At 37.4% G+C, this 23,539-nt stretch overlaps 1 protein-coding gene across 1 annotated transcript; it reads right to left on the bottom strand.

Moving 5' to 3' along the window:
* Positions 1-13,512: 13,512 nt before the first annotated feature.
* Positions 13,513-18,803, bottom strand: LOC122680501 (NKG2-A/NKG2-B type II integral membrane protein-like). Its single transcript, XM_043881962.1, has 5 exons — positions 18,595-18,803; positions 18,111-18,209; positions 16,812-16,984; positions 14,074-14,174; positions 13,513-13,752 (listed from the first exon to the last, which is right to left on the bottom strand). Exons 1-5 carry the CDS (start codon positions 18,779-18,781, stop codon positions 13,635-13,637), a joined length of 678 nt encoding a protein of 225 aa, XP_043737897.1. The 5' UTR covers positions 18,782-18,803; the 3' UTR covers positions 13,513-13,634.
* Between the last annotated feature and the right edge of the window lie 4,736 nt (positions 18,804-23,539).

Below are 23,539 nucleotides of genomic sequence, written 5' to 3'. Positions count from 1 at the left end.
CCCTTGGTTTCTTGATGAGTCTGGCTAATGGTTTGTCAATTTTATTTACCTTTTCAAAAAACCAGCTTTTAGCTTTGTTGATTTTTGCTATGGTCTCATTTTTTGCATTTATTTCTGCCCTAATTTTTAAGATTTCTTTCCGTCTACTAACCCTGGGAATCTTCACTTCTTCCTTCTCTAGTTGCTTTAGGTGTAGAGTTAGGTTATTTATTAGACTTTTTTCTTGTTTCTTGAGGTAAGCCTGTAATGCTATGAACCTTCCCCGTAGCACTGCTTTTACAGTGTCCCATAGGTTTTGGGTTGTTGTGTTTTCATTTTCATTCATTTCTATGCATATTTTTATTTCTTTTTTGATTTCTTCTATGATTTGTTGATTATTCAGAAGCGTGTTACTTAGCCTCCATATGTTGGAATTTTTAATAGTTTTTTTTTTTTTTTTTTTCCTGTAATTGAGATCTAATCTTACTGCATTGTGGTCAGAAAAGGTGACTGGAATGATTTCAATTTTTTTTTTTTTTTATTTACCAAGGCTAAATTTATGACCCAGGTTGTGATCTATCCTGGAGAAGGTTCCATGTGCACTTGAGAAAAATGTGAAATTGATTATTTTGGGGTGAAACGTCCTATAGATATCAGTTAGGTCTAGCTGGACAATTGTGTCATGTAAAGTTTGTGCTTCCTTGTTAATTTTCTGTTTAGTTGATCTATCCATAGGTGTGAGTGGGGTATTAAAAATGTCTCCCACTATTATTGTATTACTGTTAATTTCCCCTTTCACTCTTGTTAGCATTTGCCTTCCATATTGTGGTGCTTCTATGTTAGGTGCATATATATTTATAATTGTTATATCTTCTTCTTGGATTGATCCTTTGATCATTCTGTAGTGTCCTTCTTTGTCTCTTTTCACAGCCTTTATTTTAAAGTCTATTTTGTCTGATATGAGTATTGAGACTCCTGCTTTCTTTTGGTCTCCGTTTGTGTGAAATATTTTTTCCAGCCCTTCACTTTCAGTCTGTATGTGTCCCTTGTTTTGAGGTGGGTCTCTTGTAGACAGCCTATATAGGGCTCTTGCTTTTGTATCCATTCAGCCAGTCTTTGTCTTTTGGTTGGGCATTCAACCCATTTACATTTAAGGTAATTATTGATAAGAATGGTCCCATTGCCATTTGTTTTGTTGTTTTGGGTTCGTGTTCATACAACCTTTCTGTGTTTCCTGTTTAGAAAAGATCCTTTAGCATTTGTTGAAGAGCTGGTTTGGTGGTGCTGAATTCTCTCAGCTTTGCTTGTCTGTAAAGCTTTTGAATTCTCCTTTATATCTGAATGAGATCCTTGCTGGGTACAGTAATCTGGGTTGTAAGTTATTCTCTTTCATTGCTTTAAGTATGTCCTGCCATTCCCTTCTGGCCTGAAGAGTTTTTATTGAAAGATCAGCTGTTATCCTTATGGGAATCCCCTTGTGTGTTATTTGTTGTTTCTCCCTTGCTGCTTTTAATATTTGTTCTTTGTGTTTGATCTTTGTTAATTTGGTAATATGTGTCTTGGGGTGTTTCACCTTGGGTTTATCCTGTTTGGGACTCTCTGGGTTTCTTGGAATTGTGTCACTATTTCCTTCCCCATTTGGGGGAAGTTTTCAGCTATCATCTCCTCGAGTATTTTCTCATGGCCTTTCTTTTTGTCTTCTTCTTCTGGGACTCCTATGATTCGAATGTTGGGGCGTTTCACATTGTCCCAGAGGTTCCTGAGGTTGTCTTCATTTCTTTTATTCTTTTTTTCTTTTTCCTCTCTGCTCATTTATTTCCAACATTTTATCGTCTACTTTACTTAACCCATCTTCAGCCTCCATTATCTACTGTTGGTTCCCTCCAGAGTGTTTTTTATCTGATTTATTGCATTATTCACTTTTACCTGACACTTTTTAATTTCTTCTAGGTCCTTGTTAAACATTTCTTGCATCTTCTCAATCCTTGTCTCCAGGTTATTTATCTGTAACTCTATTTTTTTTTCAAGATTTTGGATCATTTTTGTTAACATTATTCTATATTCTTTTTCTGGTAGATTCCCTGTCTCCTCCTCTTTTGTTTGGCTTGGTGGGCATTTTCATGTTCCTTTACCTGCTGGGTATTTCTCTGCCTTTTCATCTAATTTAGATTGTTGTGTTTGGGGTGGCCTTTCTGTATTCTGGTAGTCTGAGGTTCCTTTTTATTGTGGAGGTTTCTCTCAGTGGGTGGGGCTGGACGTTTGGCTTGTCAAGGTTTGCTGGTTAGGGAAGCTTGCGTTGGTGTTCTGGTGGGTGGAGCTGGATTTCTTCTCTCTGGAGTGCAATGGAGTGTCCAGTAGTGAGTTTTGAGATGGGTCTCTGGGTTTAGTGTGACTCTGGGCAGCCTGTATATTGACGCTCAGGGCTATGTTCCTGCATTGCTAGAGAATTTGCATGGTATGTCTTGCTCTGGAACTTATTGGCTCTTGGGTGGTGGTTGGTTTCTGTGTAGGTATGGAGGCTTTTGGATGGTCTCTTATTAATTAATGTTCCCTATAGTCAGGAGTTCTCTGGTGTTCTAGGTTTTGGGCTTAAGCCTCTTGCCTCTGGATTTCAGTATTATTCTTCCAGTAGCCTCAAGACTTCTCCATCCATACAGCACTGATAATAAAACTTCTAGGTTAATGGTGAAAGTATTCTCCACAGTGAGGGACACCCAGAGAGGTTCACAGAGTTACATGAAGAAGAGGAGAGGGAGGAAGGAGATAGAGGTGAGCAGGAGGAGAAAAGGGGGAATTCAAGAGAGGAGAGACAGATCTAGGCAGTACTCTGTCCACTAAGTGTTCTCCAGAGCCCAGAACACCCACAGAGATTCACAGAATTGGATTGAAAAGGGGAAGGGAGGAAATAGAGGTGATCTGGGGGAGAAGAAGGAGAGTCAAAAGGGGGAGAGAGTGAGCAACCCAGTAATCACACTCCTGAATAAAAATGGGTACTGAAGCTTGGATTCTTAAATGTCCAAAATCATTATCAAATACTGAAAAACAAAGATTAAAAATCTAGAGTAGAGGTTAGACTCTTAAAAATACAATATTATTAAAAAAAACAAAAACACAAAAAATTTAAGAAATATATATGAAGTTTGCCTTAAAAATAGGGTCTTTTTTTCTTTTTTGGCCAGGTTATAGTGGGTTATAAAAATTAAAATTATGGAGGAATAGGGGACTTTAAAAAAAAAAAGAAAGAAAAAAATTTTAATTAAAAACATAATAATAATAGTAAAAATATATCTAGGAATTTTCTGGAGCTGTTGCGGGCAGTGTGGGTTCAGTTTAGTTTCAGATAGCTCCTTGTTCCAGCTGACACATCTCAATATCTATAGGCCCCTTCCAGTGTAGTTGGTGTTAACTACAGAGATTTTATTCTGTTGCACCTGTCACTTCTAAAGCGGTTCCCTTTGTTTATTTGGCTTCTGTTTGCAGGTCTCTTCAGTGTCTAATTTCCGCCCTGACACAAGTAGGTGGAGGTGGTCCCTTGTTTAGGTTCGCTTTTTCAGTCGTGCTGCAGGGAGGGAGGGGAGCTGCAGACAAATGTCACTGGCCTGTGTGGGGAGCACTCGCAGTGTTCCGGCCACACTGGGTTTGCCCCGCTCAGGGCGTGTGTGCTTTCCCCGTCTACACTGCTCAGGCTCCAGGTTGCTCTACAGGGAGTGGCGGGCCTTGAGTTACATGCACTTCCCAGGCCTAAGCCGCTCAGGTTCCAGTTTTCGGGTACTCCACAAAGGCGCAGACTCAGTTGGGCCTGCGTTTTGCGCCTTCCCCATCGAGCAACTCAGGCAACCAGGAGCTTGACGAGCGCACTCTCCCCAGGTGTGGTGAGCCTTCTCCGCTCCGCGGTCTTGGCCTCAGTTTCCAGACACGCTGGTCGGGTGCGCCTTGTGTCTCTTCTGGGGAGCTGATTTCTGGCTGTGACCCTCCCGGCAGATGTCAACCATCCAGAATCTCCAGAAGTCTTTGGTTAGAGACTGGAAGCCTGTTTGCAGTTTGGTTGGGGATGCTGTCTCTGGGGCCGAGTTTGCCCCTTTCCCCTCCCCCCTGTCTCCTGCCTCTGGCGGGGGATGATGGGCCGGTCCACAGCCAGCTAGCTCTTCTCTGGAATTGCTCAGTCCTTCATTTGTTCTGCAGTGTGTTCGGTTAGTGTGTTTTTCGCCGGTTAATTTTCTCTCTCTCTCTCTTGCTATCCCACAGTTTGAGTTGCTATCTCTTGTTATCTCCCTCCAATTGCCCTCAGGGCACTCAGGCCCAGTCCTTACCCTAAGCAATGCTGCCCGCTCCTTCCGTTCAGCCCCCACTTGCTGGTGGCAGATGCGAGCATCTGGGGTACCTTTCTCTGGGAGTTGTTTTTAGGCATGTAATCTGTGGGTTTTATTTATTTTTCCTCCCAGTTAGGTTCCCTCCGAGATTCAAAAACTTCCCCCAGACCCACCAGTGAGAGGGTTTCCTGGTGTGTGGAAACTTCCTCTATTAAGACTCCCTTCCTGGGATGGATCTCCTTCCCTAACTCTATTGTCTCTCTTTTTATCTTTTATATTTTGTCCTACCTCCTTTCGAAGACAATGGGCTGCTTTTCTGGGTGCCTGATATTCTCTGCTAGTGATCAGAAGTTGTTTTGTGGAGTTTTCTCAGCGTTCAAATGATCTTTCGATGAATTTGTGGGGGAGAAAGTGGTCTCCCCATCCTATTCCTCCGCCATCTTAGCTCCTGTCTGAGTTACTACATTTTAAACTTTATTTTAACTGTCATCTAATTTTTAGCTTTCTAAAATCTAGAAAAGTGGAATGTAAATCTGTAGTTATATACCAGTTTATTGTTGTTGTTCAGTCATGAAGCCGTGTCTGACTCTTTGTGACCCTGTGGACTGCAGCAGGCAAAGCTGCCCTGTCCTTCACTATCGCCCTGAGTTTGCTCAATTTCATGTCCATTGAGGGGCTTCCCTGGCTCAGACGGTAAAGAATCTGCCTGTGATGCAACAGACCCGGGTTCAATCCCTGGCTAAGGAAGATCCCCTGGAGAAAGAAATGGCAACCTCCTCCAGTATTCTTGCCTGGAAAATTCCATGGAGAGAGGAGCCTAGCAGGCTACCATCCATGGGGTCACAGAGTCAGAAATGACTAAAGAGACTGAGCACACACATGACTACATGTCCATTGAGTCAGTGATGTCATCCAGCCTTCTACTCCTCTGTGGGTCTATTCTCCTTTTGCATGGAATCTTTTCCAGCATCAGGGTCTTTTCCAGTGAGTCAGCACTTTGCATCAGGCAGCCAAAGTATTGGAGCTTTGGTTTCAGCCTCAGTCCTTCACATGAATACTCAGGGTTTATTTCTTTTAGGATTGACTGGCTTGATCTCCTAGCTGTCCAAGAGACTCTCTCCAGCACCATAGCTGGAAAATATCAAGTCTTTGGCTCTCAGCCTTTATGGTCCATCTCTCACATCTATACATGACTACTGGAAAAACCATAGCTTTGATTACATGGACCTTTGTCGGTAAAGTGATGTCTCTGCTTTTTAACATGCTATCTAATTTTGTCATAGCTTTACTTCCAAGAACAAGGGCTTTTTAATTTCATGGCTGCAGTCATTGTCCACAGTGATTTTGGAGTCCAAGAAAATGAAGTTTGACACTGTTTCCACTTTTTCTGCAGCTATTTGCCATGAAGTGATGGGACTGGATGCCATGATCTCTGTTTTCTGCTTGTTGAATTTCAAGCCATCTTTTTCATTCTCCTGTTTCACCTGCATCAAGAGGCTCTTTAGTTCCTCTTCACTTTCTGCCATTAAAGTGGTATCACCTGCTATCTGAGATTGTTGACAACTCTCCCTGCAATCTTAATTCCAGCTTGTGAGTCATCCAGCCCAGCATTTCATATGATGTACTTTGCATAATAGTTAAATAAACAGGGTGACAATATACATCTTTGATGTACTCCTTTCCCAATTTGGAACCAGTCCGATATTTCAAGTCCGGTTCTAACTGTTGCTTCTTGACCTGTATATAGGTTTCTCAGGAGGCAGGTAAGGTGGTTTGGTATTTCCATGTCTTTAAGAATATTCCATAGTGGTTGTGATCCACACAATCAAAGGCTCTAGCGTAGTCAATGAGGCAGAAGTAGATGTTTTTCTGGAATTCCTTTGTTTTCTTTATGATCCAATGGATGTTGGCAATTTGATTGCCAACAGCATCATCCTTTGGGATTTGAAATACTGCAGCTGGAATTACACCACATCCACTAGCTTTGTTTTTAGTAAGGCTTCCTAAGTCCCATTTGATTTCACACTTCAGGATGTCTGGCGCTAGGTGAGTGACCACACCATTGTGGTTATCTGGGTCATTAAGAGCTTTTCTCTACAGGTATTTTGGGTATTCTTGCCACCTTTCCTTAATCTCTTCTGCTTCTGTTAGGTCCTTGCCATTTTTGTCCTCCCTTGTGCCTATCTTTGCATGAAATATTCCCTTGGTGTCTCCAATTTTCTTGAAGAGATCTCTAGTCTTTCCTATTCTATTGTTTTCCTCGATTTCATTGTATTGTTCACTTAAGAAGACTTTATCTCTCCTTGCTAATCTCTGGAACTCTGCATTCAGTAGGGTATATCTTTTCTTGCTCCTCTGTCTTTAACTTCTCTTCTTTTCAAGGTGTTTGTAAGCTGTTTGTAAGCTATTTTCAAGCTATATTATGTCCTAATAATATATACTAATATTTTAAATTTTTATCACAATTGCTAATGGCTACCTGTATGGTGATGATCTTTATTATATTTTATATTAATCAACTAAATAAACAATATTCTATTACCCACTTCATTGAATTATCACAAGTGAAGCATTCCTTAGTGATGCCAAATAACATAAAATTCAGTAATATTCACTTTTAAAATTTGAAGGGAAAAATGAAAGTCACTCAGTTGTGTCCAACTCTTTGCGAATCCATGAACTGTATGTAGCACTCCAGGCTCCTCTGTCCATGGAATTCTCCAGGCAAGAATTCTGGAGTGGGTAGCCATTCCCTTCTTCAGGTGGTCTGCCCAACCCAGAGATCGAACCAAAGTCTCTTGTAATGCAGGCAGATTCTTTACCAGCTGAACTACGAAAGAAGCTTTAATATCATGTTATCATACTCTTTGCTGGTTTCAATTAAATAATTTTGTACACATCATGTCCTTGGTTACCTGCCCAAATATGTTGACTCTTCTGGTGTTTAACTGTAATAAAATCTATGGTTAATCCACACAGAGCCAAGATAAATACTCAAAATACTAAGAGTATTTTGAATTTACTCTTTCTTGCATAAATACGTGTTTGTGACTATATCTAAAATGGCAGTACCTAGTGACCTAACAGAGATAGATAAATTGGATGTCCATACTAAGTGAAAATATCCTTTTAACATGATGGCTAGATGGATTCGTTTTCAAGGACGTTTTTCAAATGGAGGGAGATTGCCAAAACCACCAAATGACTTTATGTAAGGGAAGCATTTTAAGGTCTTATAAGGAAGAAACTCTTATTCTAGTTGAAAATTTGGATATGCAGAAAGGAAAGACAAACTGAAGAAAATAACTTATGTGGTATATCCAAATAGATATTGACAGGTAAAATAGTAATGGTAAAGTATCAAAATGTGAATATATGTTTGTGTTAGAATTCAAGGGAGCAAAAATGGCGTGAGCAGTGAAAACAGTAGAGAGAAATTGTATCTTTTCATTGTTTGTAAAAAGTAAAAAAATATGAACTTACTAGACTATTAAGTAAAGAATGCATGCTGTAAAATGTAGGGCACTTATAGAACTAAGACATATTAAATTTATAAATTCTTATAAAGGAAAGTTCAAAATATTTATTGTGAAAGATAAGAAAGCAAGATAATGTAGAATTCAAAGTAACAATATATTATACTTAAGTATTAACTATATGTACTTATATATAAATAATATGTGTAAATAGAACATGTGATAATCTTAATTTATATTAAATATATATGGAATAGCTTTCCATTTAAATTCTAAGGATGTTTATATTTTAAAATATTTTGTTTAACACAGTTATATATGTAAAACACTTATTTTAATAACTGTTAGCTTAGTGAGCCATGTTATTTTATTAAAAGCCATGAACAGGAAAGTACAGAAAAAGAACATAAACTGCTCTGGTTAATGTACTCTCATAGTATAAACCAAGAACCACGTTACAAAAGATGGAGCCTGTTTAATAATTATACATTGAGTATCTAAGCTATTATCACTTAAAAAATGTACATACTGAATAGTACAAGTTCAACATCGTTTGAAAATCATGCATAAGTAAACAATCATAATGGAGATTTAAACAATTTATCACCACTGCTTATCAAGCAAGCAGATATAGTAGTAGACAATAGAAATATCTAAACTAGACAATTAAGCAGTACATATAAACTAGACAATTAACCAGTACATATATGAACACATACACATACACTAACATAGAATATTCTTATCTTTTAAGTTCATTTTCCAAAAATGAACATTTTCCAAAAATTTTCTATATACTCCTAAGTCCAGTTACATTACTAAAAAAGCTACAGAACTATGGTGTCACTGCACTAGCCCCCAGCCAAGTTTGGCAAGTGGGCGCTTGAAAGGTGAATATTCCAATTTAATTTTTAATTAATTAGAAGAAATAAACATTTCAGATTGAATTCATAGTTACATCAGCCATATGTAATAGACATGCAGAGTATTATCACTCTCATGAAAATTCTCCAACTAGTTTGCCTAAAATAAAAGTCAATAACCAAAATTATGAAAATCTTTATTGGGTTTTATATTCAGTAATCTATTTCTAAATAACATATGAACCAAGGAAAAATCCAAAGTCAAATTTCATAATTTTATGTGAATTCAAAGGAAAATGTAACAGCAAGATTCTGTCTTGGAACATATTAATTGCCTTAAATGCATACATTAAAAACAAAATTAAAGAAAGAAGAAATTTGAGCACGCTTGACAAGAAAGTTGACATGAAAAAGCAATTTTGGTGAAATTAAGGTAATTGACATAAAGACAAAGGAAGAAAATAGCAAATATGAAATATCATGGCAAAGAAAAAAATTACAGTAGAGGAGAAAAAAAGGGTCAAAGTTATTTTTGTTTGAAAGACAATAAAATCAATAAATGACACTTGGAGAATAGAGAAAACATGAATCTTTTATATCTATATAAACATGACAATCCAATAGATGTTAGCAATTTGATTCTTTGTTCTTGATAAAATTGCCAACATCTATTGGAACATCAGAAGAGCAAGAGACTTCCAGAAAAACATCTTCTTCTGCTCTCTTGACTACACCAAAGCCTTAGACTGTGTAGATCACAACAAACTGTGGAAAATTCTTCAAGAGACAGGACTTCCAGACCACCTGGCCTGCCTCCTGAGAAATCTGTATGCAGGTCAAGAAGCAACAGTTAGAACTGAAGGAACAACAAGGAACAACAGACTAGTTCCTAATTGGGAAAGGAGTACATCAAGGCTGTATATAGTCACCCTGCTTATTTTACTTATACGCAGAGTACATCATGAGAAATACTGGGCTAGATGAAGCACAAGCTGGAATCACAATTGCTGGGAGAAATATCAATAACCTCAGATACGCAGATGATACCACCTGTATGGCAGAAAGCGAAGAACTAAACAGCCTCTTGATGAAAATGAAATAGGAGAATGAAAACACTAGCTTAAAACCTAACATTCAAAAAGTGAAGATCATGGCATCCAGTCCCATCACTTCACGGCAAAAAGATGGGGAAACAATGGAAACAGAGAGAGACTTTATTTTTTTGGACTCCAAAATCATTGCAGATTTGACTGCAGCCATGAAATTGAAAGACGCTTACTCCTTGGAAGGAAAGCTATGACCAACCTAGACGGCATACTAAAATCAGAGACATTACTTTGCTGACAAGGATCTGTCTAGTCAAAGCTTGGTTTTTCACTAGTCATGTATGGATGTGAGAGTTGGACCATATAGAGAGCTGAGCACTGAAGAATTGATGCTTTTGAACCGTGGTGTTGGAGAAAATTCTTGAGAGTCCCTTGGACTGGAGGAGATCAAACCAGTCCATCCTGGGGAAAATCAGTCCTGAATATTCACTGGAAGGACTGATCCTGCAGCTGAAACTCCAATACTTTGGCCACCTGATGGGAGGAACTGACTCATTGGAAAAGACAGTGATGCTGGGAAAGATTGAAGGCAGGAGAAGGGGACAACAGAGGATGAGATGGTTGGATAGTGTCACCGAGTCGATGGACACGAGTTTGACCAAGCTCTGGGAGTTGGTGATGGACAGGGAAGCCTGGCATGCTGTGGTCCATGGGGTTGCAAAGAGTTGGACATGACTGAGTGACTGAACTGAACTGAAACGTGACAAAACCATCATGGTTTTTACGGATGTTAAACAGACAGTAAAGCTGTATTACGAAGCCATTTTACTATCTATATGAAATAGAATGTCTAGAAAATGCAAATTACCAAATGTAGTACAACAACTATAAACCTGTATAACCTTAACATGTGTTAAATATATTAAGTTCACTGTGTAAACCTTCCTGCAAAAAATTCTAGGAGCTCTAATGGTAACAGTAGTGAATAATAACACTTAAACTATGCCAGGTCTTCCACCATAAAACAGAGACTTCCATAGAGCCTTGATAACAAAACATGTCAAGTTATACAATATTAATGGATTCAGTCCAAACTCTTTGTGATAATGGATGAAGAAAACTATCCTAGTCTAAATATGATATTTGCAGTGATTTTTCAAAGGAGGAAAATACAGAATGATTTTTGTTGTTTTATTTCAGGAATGTACAATTGGTCAACAATGAAGGAAAGAGATATTTCAAAAACATTTAAAAATTTTCTCATTCTATTGAAAGGAAAATAGTAAAATGGTAACATGACTGATTGCATATAAAACTTACAGGAAAATTATGAATAATATGGAATTGCTTTCATGTTAGAAAGGTATATGAAAAAACCCCAAAAAACACCTCCTATTTGAGCATGAAATATTGAAATATTTTCCCCCAGTATAGGAAGGATACTTATAAGACCTTTACTGCACCATCTGTTCAACATTGGAAATAAAAGCCAATTGGGTAAAAATAAGTCAAAATCAAGAAAAACAGGAAAAAAGAAAAGAATAACAAGAAAAAGTTATTGCACCTGGAGGGAAGAAATAAAACGTGATTATTCAGAGAGGCACTATCTATTCATATAAAAATCCAGAGGAATATATATTTGAAATGATAAAATTAATACATACAATCAGAGAAGTCATTGGGCACAACTGTATTTGCAGCAGCAACAACTGCTACAAATTTAAAAACGAAATTGCTATTTAGAAAAGCATGGCTATGAAGTGTCCATATTTGTGTGAAATTTCAATATTGGAAACTATAAAATATTATAGGGGGATTTCGCTGGTGGTCCAGTGGTTCGGATTACCTGCTTCCCAGTGCGGGGATTGGGCATTCGATCCCTGGTCACTGAACCAAGATACCACAATGTGAACAGGGTCACACAAATAAACAAATAATAAAAATTGATCAATAAAATAGGGAGAATTTAAAGAAAACCTAATTGGTTGGAAGGATAAAGCATGATATTGACTGGAAGAGTCAATATTGAAAGACGATTATTTCAGAAATTATTTTAAAGTTTAAATGCAGTCCCAAAGCAGTTAGTTTTTAAAAACTTTATTGAGGTGTAATTTACAGAGCATAAAATTTATCCATTTAAAATATATAAATCCATGATTGTAAATTTATTCACAGTTTACAGCCATCACTACTATCAAAAATCTAGAAAGCATTCATCACTAATCAGTTTGCAGTCTTTTCCTATTCCCATCTCTTCACAACCCTTAGTAATCACTAATCTACTTTTGGTCCCTCTACTCCTGTTTTTGATATTACATGGAAATGGGCTCAACAATATGCAATCTTTTAGAAGTTTGAATGCCATAAACATACTCTTGAGCAAAAAAAGTGAGACACAAAAGAAATGATACCTATATCTTTAAATGTGTGTATGATATTTCAATGGGGTTTCCCAGGTGGCCCTCGTGGTAAAGAAACTGCCTGCCAATGCAGGAGATGAGGGTTTGATCCCTGGGTCAGGAAGATCCTCCAGGGAATATGAAATACTAGCCCTCTCCAGTAGTCTTTCTTAAAAATCAATTAATTAATTTTAATTGGAGGATAATTACTTTAAAATATTGTGGTATTTTTCTCATATATCAACATGAATCAGCCATGGGTGCACATGTGTTACCCCATCCAAGAACCACCCCTCCCACCTTCCTTCCTGCCCCATCCCTCTGCGTTGTCCCAGAGCACCAGCTCTGAGTGTCCTGCTTCATGTATCCATCTTGCACTGGTCATCTATTTTATATATGGTAATATACATGTTTCAATGCTATTCTCTCAAATCATCCCACCCTCGCCTTCTCCCACATACTCCAAAAATCTGTTCTTTATATCTGTGTCTCTTTTGTTGCCTTGCATATAGGATTGTTGTTACCATCTTTGTAAACATAGTGTATTGATGGTTCTCTTTCTGATTTAGTTTCCTCTGTATAATAGGCTGCAGTTTCATCCACCTCATTAGAACTGATTCAAATGCTGGGAAAACCGGTCAACCATATGTTAAAGAATGAAACTAGAACACTTTCTAACACGATAAACAAAGATAAACTCAAAATGGATTTAAGTTCTAAATTTAACACCAGAAACTATTAAAACTCTTAGAGGAAAACAGAGGCATAACACCCTCTGACATAAATCACAGCAAGACCCACCTTGCAGAGGAATGGAAATAAAAACAAAAATACAAATGGGACCTAGTGAAACTTAAAAGCTTTTGCACAAGGAAGGAAACTATAAGTGAAGTGGAAAGGCAGCCTTCAGAATGGAAGACAGTAACAGCAAATGAAACGACTGACAAAGAATTCAGCTCCAAAATATACAAGCAGTTCATGCAGCTCAATACCAAAAAAATGAACAACCCAAAAAGTGGGTCAAAGAACTAAACAGACATTTCTCCAAAGAAGGTATACAGAGGGCTAATAAAATACATGAAAACATATGTAGTTTTCTCATATCACAGCATCACTCATTATTAGAGAAAGGCAAATTAAAAATACAATGAGGTATCGTCTCTGCCGGTCAGAATGGCCACCATAAAAAGGTCGACAAACAACAATAGCTGGAGAGGATGTGGAGAAAAGGAAACCCTCTTTCACTATTGGTGGGAATGCAAACTGGTACAGCCACTATGGAGAACAGTGTGGAAATTCCCTAAAAATCTGGGATTAGAACCACTCTATTATTTTGACTTGAGAATTCCTTGGACAGAGAAGCCTGACAGCCTATAGTTCATGGGTCTCAAAGAGTCAGACACAACTGAACGAATGAGCACACACTATTATATTTCAACTGTTTTTGAAAAACATTCATTATCAGAAAAAATAAAATAATTCATTTTAAAATTTATGCAATCAGAATATTATATCCATTTTATAAAAGATCAAGTTATCAAAAAGCATCCATACTTGTATTTTAATTCTCAAGCTTAGGCTTACAATTATATGCATTTGGAGCCTGACAGTCTTCTGATCTTATGTTCCATAAATCTTGTACAGCACAGTTACGTTCACCAGGTAAATAGTCTCTTATCCTGTTATGGGAAAATGCATAATTCTGTTATAGTCTATGAAGACGACTCATGAAACAATAGCATTTTCCATGTAACTGTAATAGAAGATAGTTTGAAAATAGATAATGAAGTCTTTAATAAAATTTCAGTAAGAGCTTGTTACTAGGAAATTGGGCTACAGAGTAGCCTATTTTTCAACATTGGTATCAACATTCTATTAACTTTCGATATCTTCCTTCAGGTTTCTATAATTCGACTAAAACAAACATATTTATATTATTTTTAAAATATTACTCTTTTGTATTTTTCCTCCTCTAGATAGCATTCTGTTTACAAACTTACTGTAGTTTGCAAGTTGAACCATTGAGCCACATCCACGAATGACCGCGGCCTTCACGAGAGACTGGAATCCATGATGTAATTGATAGGGACATCAGAAATTTCTAGCCCAAAATAAAGAATTTTCACTTAAATAGTCATTATGAAATGTTTTTGTTAATTTTAAAAATGCAATTCAAAGGATGTGCTCTTTCATAGGATCTTTCATTCTTTGAACAAATTGAGCATGTTAGATTCTAATCTAACGCTAAAAAACATAAGAGTTGAAAGTTCGAAGTTGTAATAGTGCCATAAATATTAACCAATTTCTGTACTTTTGATTCAAAATTAACTCAACATTTATACTTATCAGTTTCACTATGTTCTAATGTTAATGAGGAAAATTCCTTATTTTTCCGACAGCCATTTAATAAAGGGAATATTTACAAAGACATGAATTAGTTATAGAGATCCCACAAAAGAATACAGCTTGCATAACAACTTGGGGATACAGCTGTGAACTACATCTAACATTAAGCGTAAGGGAAAAGAAAGTGGAGAAATTGAATATGTGCAATGAGGAAAATTCTGATTCATATAATTTTATTTTTCCTCATGTCAAAACTCACATAGCAATGCTTAAATAAGTTTTTAGATTCCATGACACTCATTTTTCTGGGTATTGTGACAGTATCAATGGATTTCTCTACTATTATATGTGTCTTAGAATTTCAGTTTTAGAGGGAAATTAAGGAAATGAAATTGAGAAAATAAGTGACATGAGAGCCGAAGATTTGGTTATCTGAGCCTGACACCATTCTTTGACTAGATAAACCCCAAAGCCATCTGTTTCGGTATTGGTGGAATCCAGTGGACCAGACAGGGGTCAGAGACTCATTTCTCTTTGCTCCTCCCTGCTAAGTTCAACTGTAAACATGGGAACTAATGAAAGACACACGAACGGAGAACTCTGAAAGGTGGAAAGAGAAGGGTGATGTGGCTTGAGACTTCCCAGCAGCCCCACTCCTCTGTAATCTCTAATCACTTCTCCGTGATGAGAGAACAAGGTGGGAGGTGAGGGAATGATTATTAGGGGCATCTTATATCTCCCCACCAACCAGGTGAAAGTGACCTGGGCCTCTTACTTCCCAAACACCCAATGCCTAACCTGGCTGTTGGGGGTGGCACAGGTTAGCCTTTCCTCCTGTGTGTTGAGGGAATCGTGTGGGCAACACCAGGTGAGCCTTACAAGGTGGTCCATCAGGACACTTATGAACAAGGAGCAGGCAGAGAAATCGCCTCTGTTTCCTCCACTGAGAGACACTAGGGCTGGGGGATAGGGGTGGGCGTGGGACCAGCAAAGGGGATGTCTTGACTAAAGCTACTGAAGCTAGGAAGCCTCTTTATCCCTGAGGGTGTAAGACTCCATCTCCACACAGAGGCATTGAAAGAATGGATCTTAAATGTTGAATTCACACAATGAGCTGTGGAAATTTACAAACTTCACATAAATGCAAAAATTTGGAGGAACTGCAAAGTATCATATGGCAGTGATGAGACAGGGACAACCTGTCTGATTCCATGTCCTGGAGTAGGAAATGGCAAGACACTTCAGTATTCTTGGCTGGAAAATTCCGAGGACACAGGAGCCTGACAGGCTGAAGTTAATGAGGTTGCAAAGAGTCAGACATGATTGAACGATGAAGCACAAACACGTGATTCCATGTATATGATTCAAAAGCAATCAAAGAGATTCTATAGTATCAAAAGTCAGGACAGTGAGTAAATAAGGTGATGGAGAAGTGATAAGATATTACAGAGGGGTGGGCCTAATGGGAAGCTGAAACTTCTATTCCATGATCTGATGTGCAATTACATGGCGATTGTAGCCATGAAATTAAAAGATGCTTACTCCTTGGAAGGAAAGTTATGACCAACCTAGATAGCATATTAAAAAGCAGACACATTACTTTGCCAACAAAGGTGAGTCTAGTCAAGGCTATGGTTGTTCCAGTGGTCATGTGTGGATGTAAGAGTTGGACTATGAAGAAAGTTGAGCACCGAAAAATTGCTGCTTTTGAACTGTGGTGTTGGAAAAGACTCTTGAGAGTCCCTTGGACTGCAAAGAGATCCAACCAGTCCATCCTAAAGGAGATCAGTCCTGAGTGTTCATTTGAAGGGCTGATGTTGAAGCTGAAACTCCAATACTTTGGCCACCTCATGCGAAGAGTTGACTCATTGGAAAAGACCCTGATGCTGAGAGGGATTGGGGGCAGGAGGAGAAGTGGAGGACAGAGGATGAGATGGCTGGTTGGCATCACCGCCTCTATGGACATGAGCTGAGTAAACTCCGGGAGTTGGTGATGGACAGGGAGGCCTGGCGTGCTGTGATTCATGGGGTCGCAGAGAGTAGGGCATGACTGAGTGACTGAACTGAACTGAACTGATAGGCAAAATCATATGTTTATTTTCCTTGATGTATGGTAAAATTAGATAGCACACCTGTATTTTAGAATTTAATAGCATTTGTAGAAACATTGTTTTCTATGAAAAGCAAGAACCAGAAATTACCACACATGGATTAATGGTATAAAAACGTAAAGAAAGTATCATAAAGTTATATTCCATTGTTTAATGGAATACTAGGAGACCTTAAAATAAACAAGCTACAAATATATACGAAAGCAGAAGTGAATCCTAACAAATGTAATGTTCACTGAATCAAGCCTTTAGCTAAATGTTGGAAACATTTGATATCTTACCGTTTCCTCTTCATTATCTATATAAAGCAGAGTAGAATTCTTAGTAGCACAGGATCTCACACTCTCATTCCATGATTTTTTTTCCAAACTAGTATAATAGCAGTTGTTGGAATATGTAAGCCAGTCTCTTGGACAATGACCACAATGACATTCTGAAGAACGATTATGGATTACTATTAAAAAACAATTTGAATTTGAAAAATAAAAAATTAACTTACATATATGCATAGATATAAACATATGTATGTATATACATATATAAATAAAATAATGTATCTATGCATCCTCAAGGCTAGTACATATAAAACAAATCTCATTCATATATTCATGGAGAGGGTCTGTCTCTAATATATGTCCCCATATAAAGCAAACACATAGAAATATCTTCTCTTTACATGTCCTGAAAATCAAGAAATGAAACTTCTATTTTAGAATAGCAAAATTATTTGTCTGTTATTTGACAGACAAATATATATATATTTGTGTATATATATATATATATACACATATATATAATATGACAGTCCTCCTGTCATATTATAGCAGGAGGAAATTATAGCCAATTGCCAAAAATGGATATGGTGATCATATTATTGCATAGGGAAAAGAACTCTCCTGTAATCATTTATTTATGAATGTTTATTGCCTGATTTTATAAATTATGTTCTATCCCCAAATCTATTCTTATTTTCACTAGCCTAAGATAGAGACAAAAATGAATTGTATTCATATCAGAACTTTGAAAATCATTATGTACCTTTCTGGAGCCTCGTTATGAGACATTAGTAATTCTGTTCCTGTATTAGAGTAGCTACAAAATTAATCATTAAAAAGTTAATATTGCTTTAAAAAATCATAATGATTTTAGTTTATGAGCTTGAAATTCAGTTTATTGTTTAGAATTAGAGTAATCTGAAATAAAACTGATTTACCAAGAAAAATTAATTAGGTAATGAAGACTTGATGGAAAAAATATTTCAAAAACCTAACGGAACAAACTTTACCACATCTTACAGTATTTGCTTTAACCAATCTCAAGAATTAATTTGTATTTCTCAATAAGATCTTTAAATCTCCTAAAGCATGCTTTTGAGTTATGAAATCAGAATATACATATACATGCTCTCTGTAATTATCCTGTGTTGTATATTTCTCACAAATTCAGAATAACATACTGTATTTATTCTAAATGCATGTAGTTTAATGACAGGCACATTCTATAATATTATGAAATGTTTAGCGGCACTGACCATCAGTAAAGTGATAAGTTCCCTTAGATTTTTTCAAAAATGTACTTACAGGGAGTAACAATGATCACTGTCAACAGAATGGACGCCAAGACAAGGCAGATGAGTCCCAGGATCCCAACAATGAACTTCTCTGGAGGTGATGGTGAACCTGCAGGGAGAGAAAAGGAAACTGAGAAAGGAGTGATGGGTACAGTTGCTTAGAGTTTACATACACGAGAACCCACACGAACACAGAGTAATGGATATAAACTTGGACCCCAACCCATTTTGACCACTGTAGTCTTTCTCTCAGAATATACCATTGCATTTTCAGCAAATATAAGACTACATGAGTCGTTGATCAAAGACTTCAAATTATAGTAATGGCAGAATAAAAGTAGTCCTCTGATTTCACATCAGAATCCCATACCCAGCTTTAGTTCTGTTCCTCAAAGTGAAAAATATGTGAGCTTATCCCCTACTCTTTCTCCACACCTCTGCACCCCAACTGCACATCCTAGAACAGTTCCATTGTGTATCTAGTAAGTGTTTACCTTTGGAGTGGTAATTCTTGTCATTCCCATGAAGATTCTGAGAAGAATTTTGAAGATTTAATTCTATATATGTTAATTCCTGCTCAGTCATTGAAATGGAACTTTTAGAAACCTTAGGTTTTATTTCCTGCCTCGTTGAGTTCTTGACTCCCTTCAATTCTGCATAGATTGCTCCTTGGTTATTCATCTCTTCAGCTGAGTGAGATCAAGGACTGTGCTTTAAGTGAACAGAGGTTGAGTGGTGTTTCTGAGATAAGAACCCTGGTACAATGACATGGGCGGGGCAAAGAGCTTAGTGCTCACTTTGCAGCTGAACAAACTTAAAGCCTGGTTCTAAATTCCTTAGAACTTTAAACAAGTTTTTCACGATAGAATGATTTTTTGAAAAAGATATTCTATATTTGACACATATATTATTGATTGAAACAATGAAAAGCAATAAATTAGGGAAGAATAAGAAGCTCATGAACAATAATATCCTTATTAAGTCAGATTCCACGGAAATATTTTAAAACCATCATAGTGCTTTTATTAAAATTAAAATGTTCTGTTAACAAGAGAGATTCACCCATATTTATGATAATTTTGAAATTTAATAATGGTTAAAAACAGTTCTTTAAAGATGAGGAGAGAGTAATGTTGGCATATACAATAATTTCCTACACTAAATTACATTATTTGGTGACTTACGTTTATTGATGAAAAGGGATACCAAATGGTCTTTATTTCAAATGGTTGAGGAGTTCTGAGAAAGCATTAAAAACTGAGGAAATGCTTCATATATTACATGTAATATATGTTTCCATGTTACACGCAAAATGGAAAATGTTACATGACACATTAAACATATATAACAAAGTAGTATGAAAAATAAAACAATTGGAAAAGACAAAAAAAATACTTATTTTACAAAAGTATTTGATAATTGATTTAAAGGCTAATATCTGAACCCACAAAATGATAAACAAGTGTAGGTCATTTATGGAAGAATACTGTTGGTTCAAACTTCCAGAAAGATCTGATAGATGTCAAAGTTAGTAAAGGTCATCTTAGCTGTATAAGTGATGGTAATTACTTATAAAAAATCCAGATAACATAACTTAATAATTCAGACAATTGCTGTGGTAGTCAGAAATATCTGAAAATTAATTTATGACTGAAATTTATAAAATGTGACCTTCAAAAAGTTATTTAATATCTGGTAACCTATACTGTTAACATAAAATGGAAATAAGTTTATGCAAAATATAATGTATGTAACACTGAGCATTCAACCTGGAACTTACAAGTTCTCAGTAATTATCAGTTTTAATTATTATTTTAGTCATCATTTCTATGGTACTATTTCTGATTTATATCAGTAAGTACCTTTAATTAGTATAACATATCATTAATGCAATGTTTGATTTTTTAAAAAATACTTTAATTATGACAACTAAGTTTAAATTAGCCTTTAGGAAGTTACTTCATCTTTAATTTTATTAAAAAATTAGGGTTCTTTTGCTCAATCTAATACATATAGGAGGAATTATGTTTGGCTTTTGCTATATAATGAATTCCTTTCCAAGAATCTACTTGTAGATGTTGAGCAAAATATGTATAAACACATTATTATACAAAAAAACTTACCGTGTACTGATTATAAAATCCAAAACTAATTGTTCCCTATCATGAGGTCAATAAGTTTCATTTAATATTATATACACACCCAAATAGGCATGTGTGTATTCACTTGACTAGCATTCTACAGACAATAATTTGAATACTTGGAGAAATCATTCAATATTTGGTATTTTATGGTTGCTTTTTATACCAAATTATTAAAAATAACAACAACAATATTCTACTTTGATTTTGTTGTATATTTACTATACCTCAGTTGCATCACCTCTAACATTTGTTAGTTCCCACTAAGTGAGATGGTCTAGTAGAGAGACAGGAGAGGAGGGACACATACCTTCTGTTGGCCAGGAAGTTGTGCATCCTTTAGTGTGCAGATCAGGTTGTCTCTTAAAAGAGACCTGCTATAGCTGGTAACAAAAGGAAAAATTTAAAAACTTAAAACCAGACAAGAATAAGCAATGTCTGTGACCTTCACACACTGCTCTGTGAAGGCTCAGAGTGAAGCAAGAATGGAAAATATTGATTTTCATCAATGTGTCACTTTAGGTTTGAACAGGAAATCCTCACACTTACGCTAGTTGAAGAGAGTTTAGCTTATCACACATCTTCAAAAAATAGGAGACTTTAGACTCTAATTAAAAGGACAAATGGACCTCTAAGAGTGTTATTTAAATTTTCCATTTTTAAATGCCTCTGAGAAATTGTTGCTGCTGCTGCTGCTGCTAAGTCACTTCAGTCGTGTCCAACCCTGTGCGACCCCATAGACAGCAGCCCACCAGGCTCCCCTGTCCCTGGGATTCTGCAGGCAAGAACACTAGAGTGGGTTGCCATTTCCTTTTCCAATGCATGAAAGTGAAAAGTGAAGGTAAAGTCACTCAGTCGTGTCTGACTCTTCACAACCCAATGGACTGCAGCCTACCAGGCTCCTCCATCCATGGGATTTTCCAGGCAAGAGTACTGGAGTGAGTTGCCATTGCCTTCTCCATATACTATAAGATCCATTAGATCTGATAAAAAGAGTGTTTGAAGAACTATGGATGGAGGTTTGTGACACTGTATAGGAGGCAGTGATCAAGATCATACTCAAGAAAAAGAAATGCAAAAAGGCAAGATGGTTGTCTGAGGAGGCCTTACAAATAGCTGAGAAAAGACGAGAAGCTAAAGGCAAAGGAGAAAAGGAAAGATATATTCATCTAAATGCAGAGTTCCAAAGAATAGCAAAGAGAGATAAGAAAGCCTTCCTCGGTGACCAGTGCAAAGAAATAGAGGTGAACAATAGAATGGGAAACTCTTCAAGAAGATCAGAGATACCAAGGGAACATTTCATGCAAAGACAGGCACAATAAAGGACAGAAATGGTATGGGCCTAACAGAAGCAGAAGATATTAAGAAGAGGTGGCAAGAATACATAGAAGAACTATACAAAAAAGATCTTCATGACCCAGATAAGCACCAAGATCACTTGCCTAGAGCCAGATATCCTGGAATGGGAAGTCAAGTGGGCCTTAGGAAGCATCACTATGAACATAGATAATGGAGGTGATGAAATTCTGGTTGAGCTATTTCAAATCCTAAGAGATGATGCTGTGCAAGTGCTGCACTCAATATGCCAGCAAATTTGGAAAGCTCAGCAGTGGCCACAGGACTAGAAAAGATCAGTTTTCATTTCAATCCCAAAGAAAGGCAATGCCAAGGACTGTTCAAACTACCGCACAATTGCACTCATTTCACTTGCTAGCAAAGTAATGCTCAAAATTCTCCAAGTGAGGCTTCAACAGTATGTGAACTGAGAACTTCCAGATGTCCAAGCTGGATTTAGGAAAGGCAGAGGAAACAGAGATCAAGTTTCCAACATCCATTGGATCATCAAAAAAACAGGAGACTTCCAGAAAAGCATCTACTTCTGCTTTATTGACTATGCCAAAGCCTTTGACTGTGTGGATCACAATAAACTGTGGAAAATTCAGAAAGAGATGGGAACACCAGACCATGCAACCTGCCTCCTGAGAAATCTGTATGCAGGTCAAGAAGCAGCATTTAGAACTGGACATGGAAAAACAGACTGGTTCCAAATCAGGAAAGGAGCATGTCAGGCTGTATATTGTCACCCTACTTATTGAGCTTATATGCAGAGTACATCATGAGAAACGCTGGGCTGAATGAAGCACAAGGTGGAATCAAGATTGCCAGGAGAAATATCAATAACCTCAGATATGCAGATGGCACCACACTTATGGCATAAATTGAAGAACTAAAGAGTCTCTTGATGAAAGTGAAAGAGGAGCATGAAAATGTTGGCTTAAAACTCAACATTCAGAAAACTAAGACCATGGCATCTGGTCCCATCGTGTCATGGCAAACAGATGGGGAAACAATGGAAACAGTGACAGACTTTTTTTGGGGGGGGCTCCAAAATCACTGCAGATGGTGACTGCAGCCATGAAATTAAAAGTTGCTTGCTCCTTGGAAGAAAAGTTATGACCAACCTAGACAGCATATTAAAGAGCAGAGGCATTACTTTGCTAACAAAGGTCCATCTAGTCAAAGGTATGGTTTTTCTAAGAGTCCTGTATGGATGTGAGATTTGGACTATAAAGAAAGCTGAGAGCCAAAGAATTGATGCTTTTGAACTGTGCTGTTGGAGAAGACTCTTGAGAGTCCTTTGGATAGCAAGGAGATCCAATCAGTCCATCCTAAAGGAAACCAGTCATGAATATTCATTGGAAGGACTGATGCTGAAGCTGAAACTCCAATACTTTGGCCACCTGATGTGAAGAACAGACTCATTTGAAAAGACCCCGATGCTGGGAAAGATTGAAGGTGGGAGGAGAAGGGGGCAAGAGAGGGTGAGATGGTTGGATGGCATCACTGACTCAATGGACATGAGTTTGAGTAAACTCTGGGAATTGGTGATGGACAGGGAGGCCTGGCGTGCTGCAGTCCATGAGATCACGAAGAGTCAGACGTGAGTGAGCAACGGAACTGAACTGACCTGATCTGACACACTAGAAGATCTAAAAACTGTGCTTAGTTACTCAATTGTGTCCAACTCTTTGCAACCCCAAGGCTTCCCTGTGGCTCAGAGGTTAAAGCGTAAAGACTGTAGCCTGCCAGGCTCCTCTGTCCATGAGGATTCTCCATGCAAGAATACTGGAGTAGGTTGCCATGCCCTCCTCTAAGGGATCTTCCCAACACAGCTATCAAACCCAGGTCTCCCGCACTGCAGGCCGATTCTTTACCATCTGAACCACCAGCCTAAGAATACTGCAGTGGGTAGCCTATCCCTTCTTCACATCATCTTCCTGACCCAGGAACCCAACCA

The sequence above is a fragment of the Cervus elaphus genome, chromosome 22 (assembly GCF_910594005.1).
Source record: "Cervus elaphus chromosome 22, mCerEla1.1, whole genome shotgun sequence".
In the NCBI taxonomy this organism is placed as follows: Eukaryota; Metazoa; Chordata; class Mammalia; order Artiodactyla; family Cervidae; genus Cervus; species Cervus elaphus.
This window is presented reverse-complemented; position numbering and strand designations above follow the sequence as displayed.

Excerpts from the sequence above, each read along its gene's own strand:
- LOC122680501 (XM_043881962.1), bottom strand. The coding sequence starts at position 18,781 with ATGAATAACCAAGGAGCAATCTATGCAGAATTGAAGGGAGTCAAGAAC. Across the intron at positions 14,175-16,811 it reads TAGATAATGAAGAGGAAACG|AAATTTCTGATGTCCCTATC; the intron begins GTAAGATATCAA and ends ATTTTGGGCTAG. Across the intron at positions 13,753-14,073 it reads GGTTCAACTTGCAAACTACA|GATAAGAGACTATTTACCTG; the intron begins GTAAGTTTGTAA and ends TTCCCATAACAG.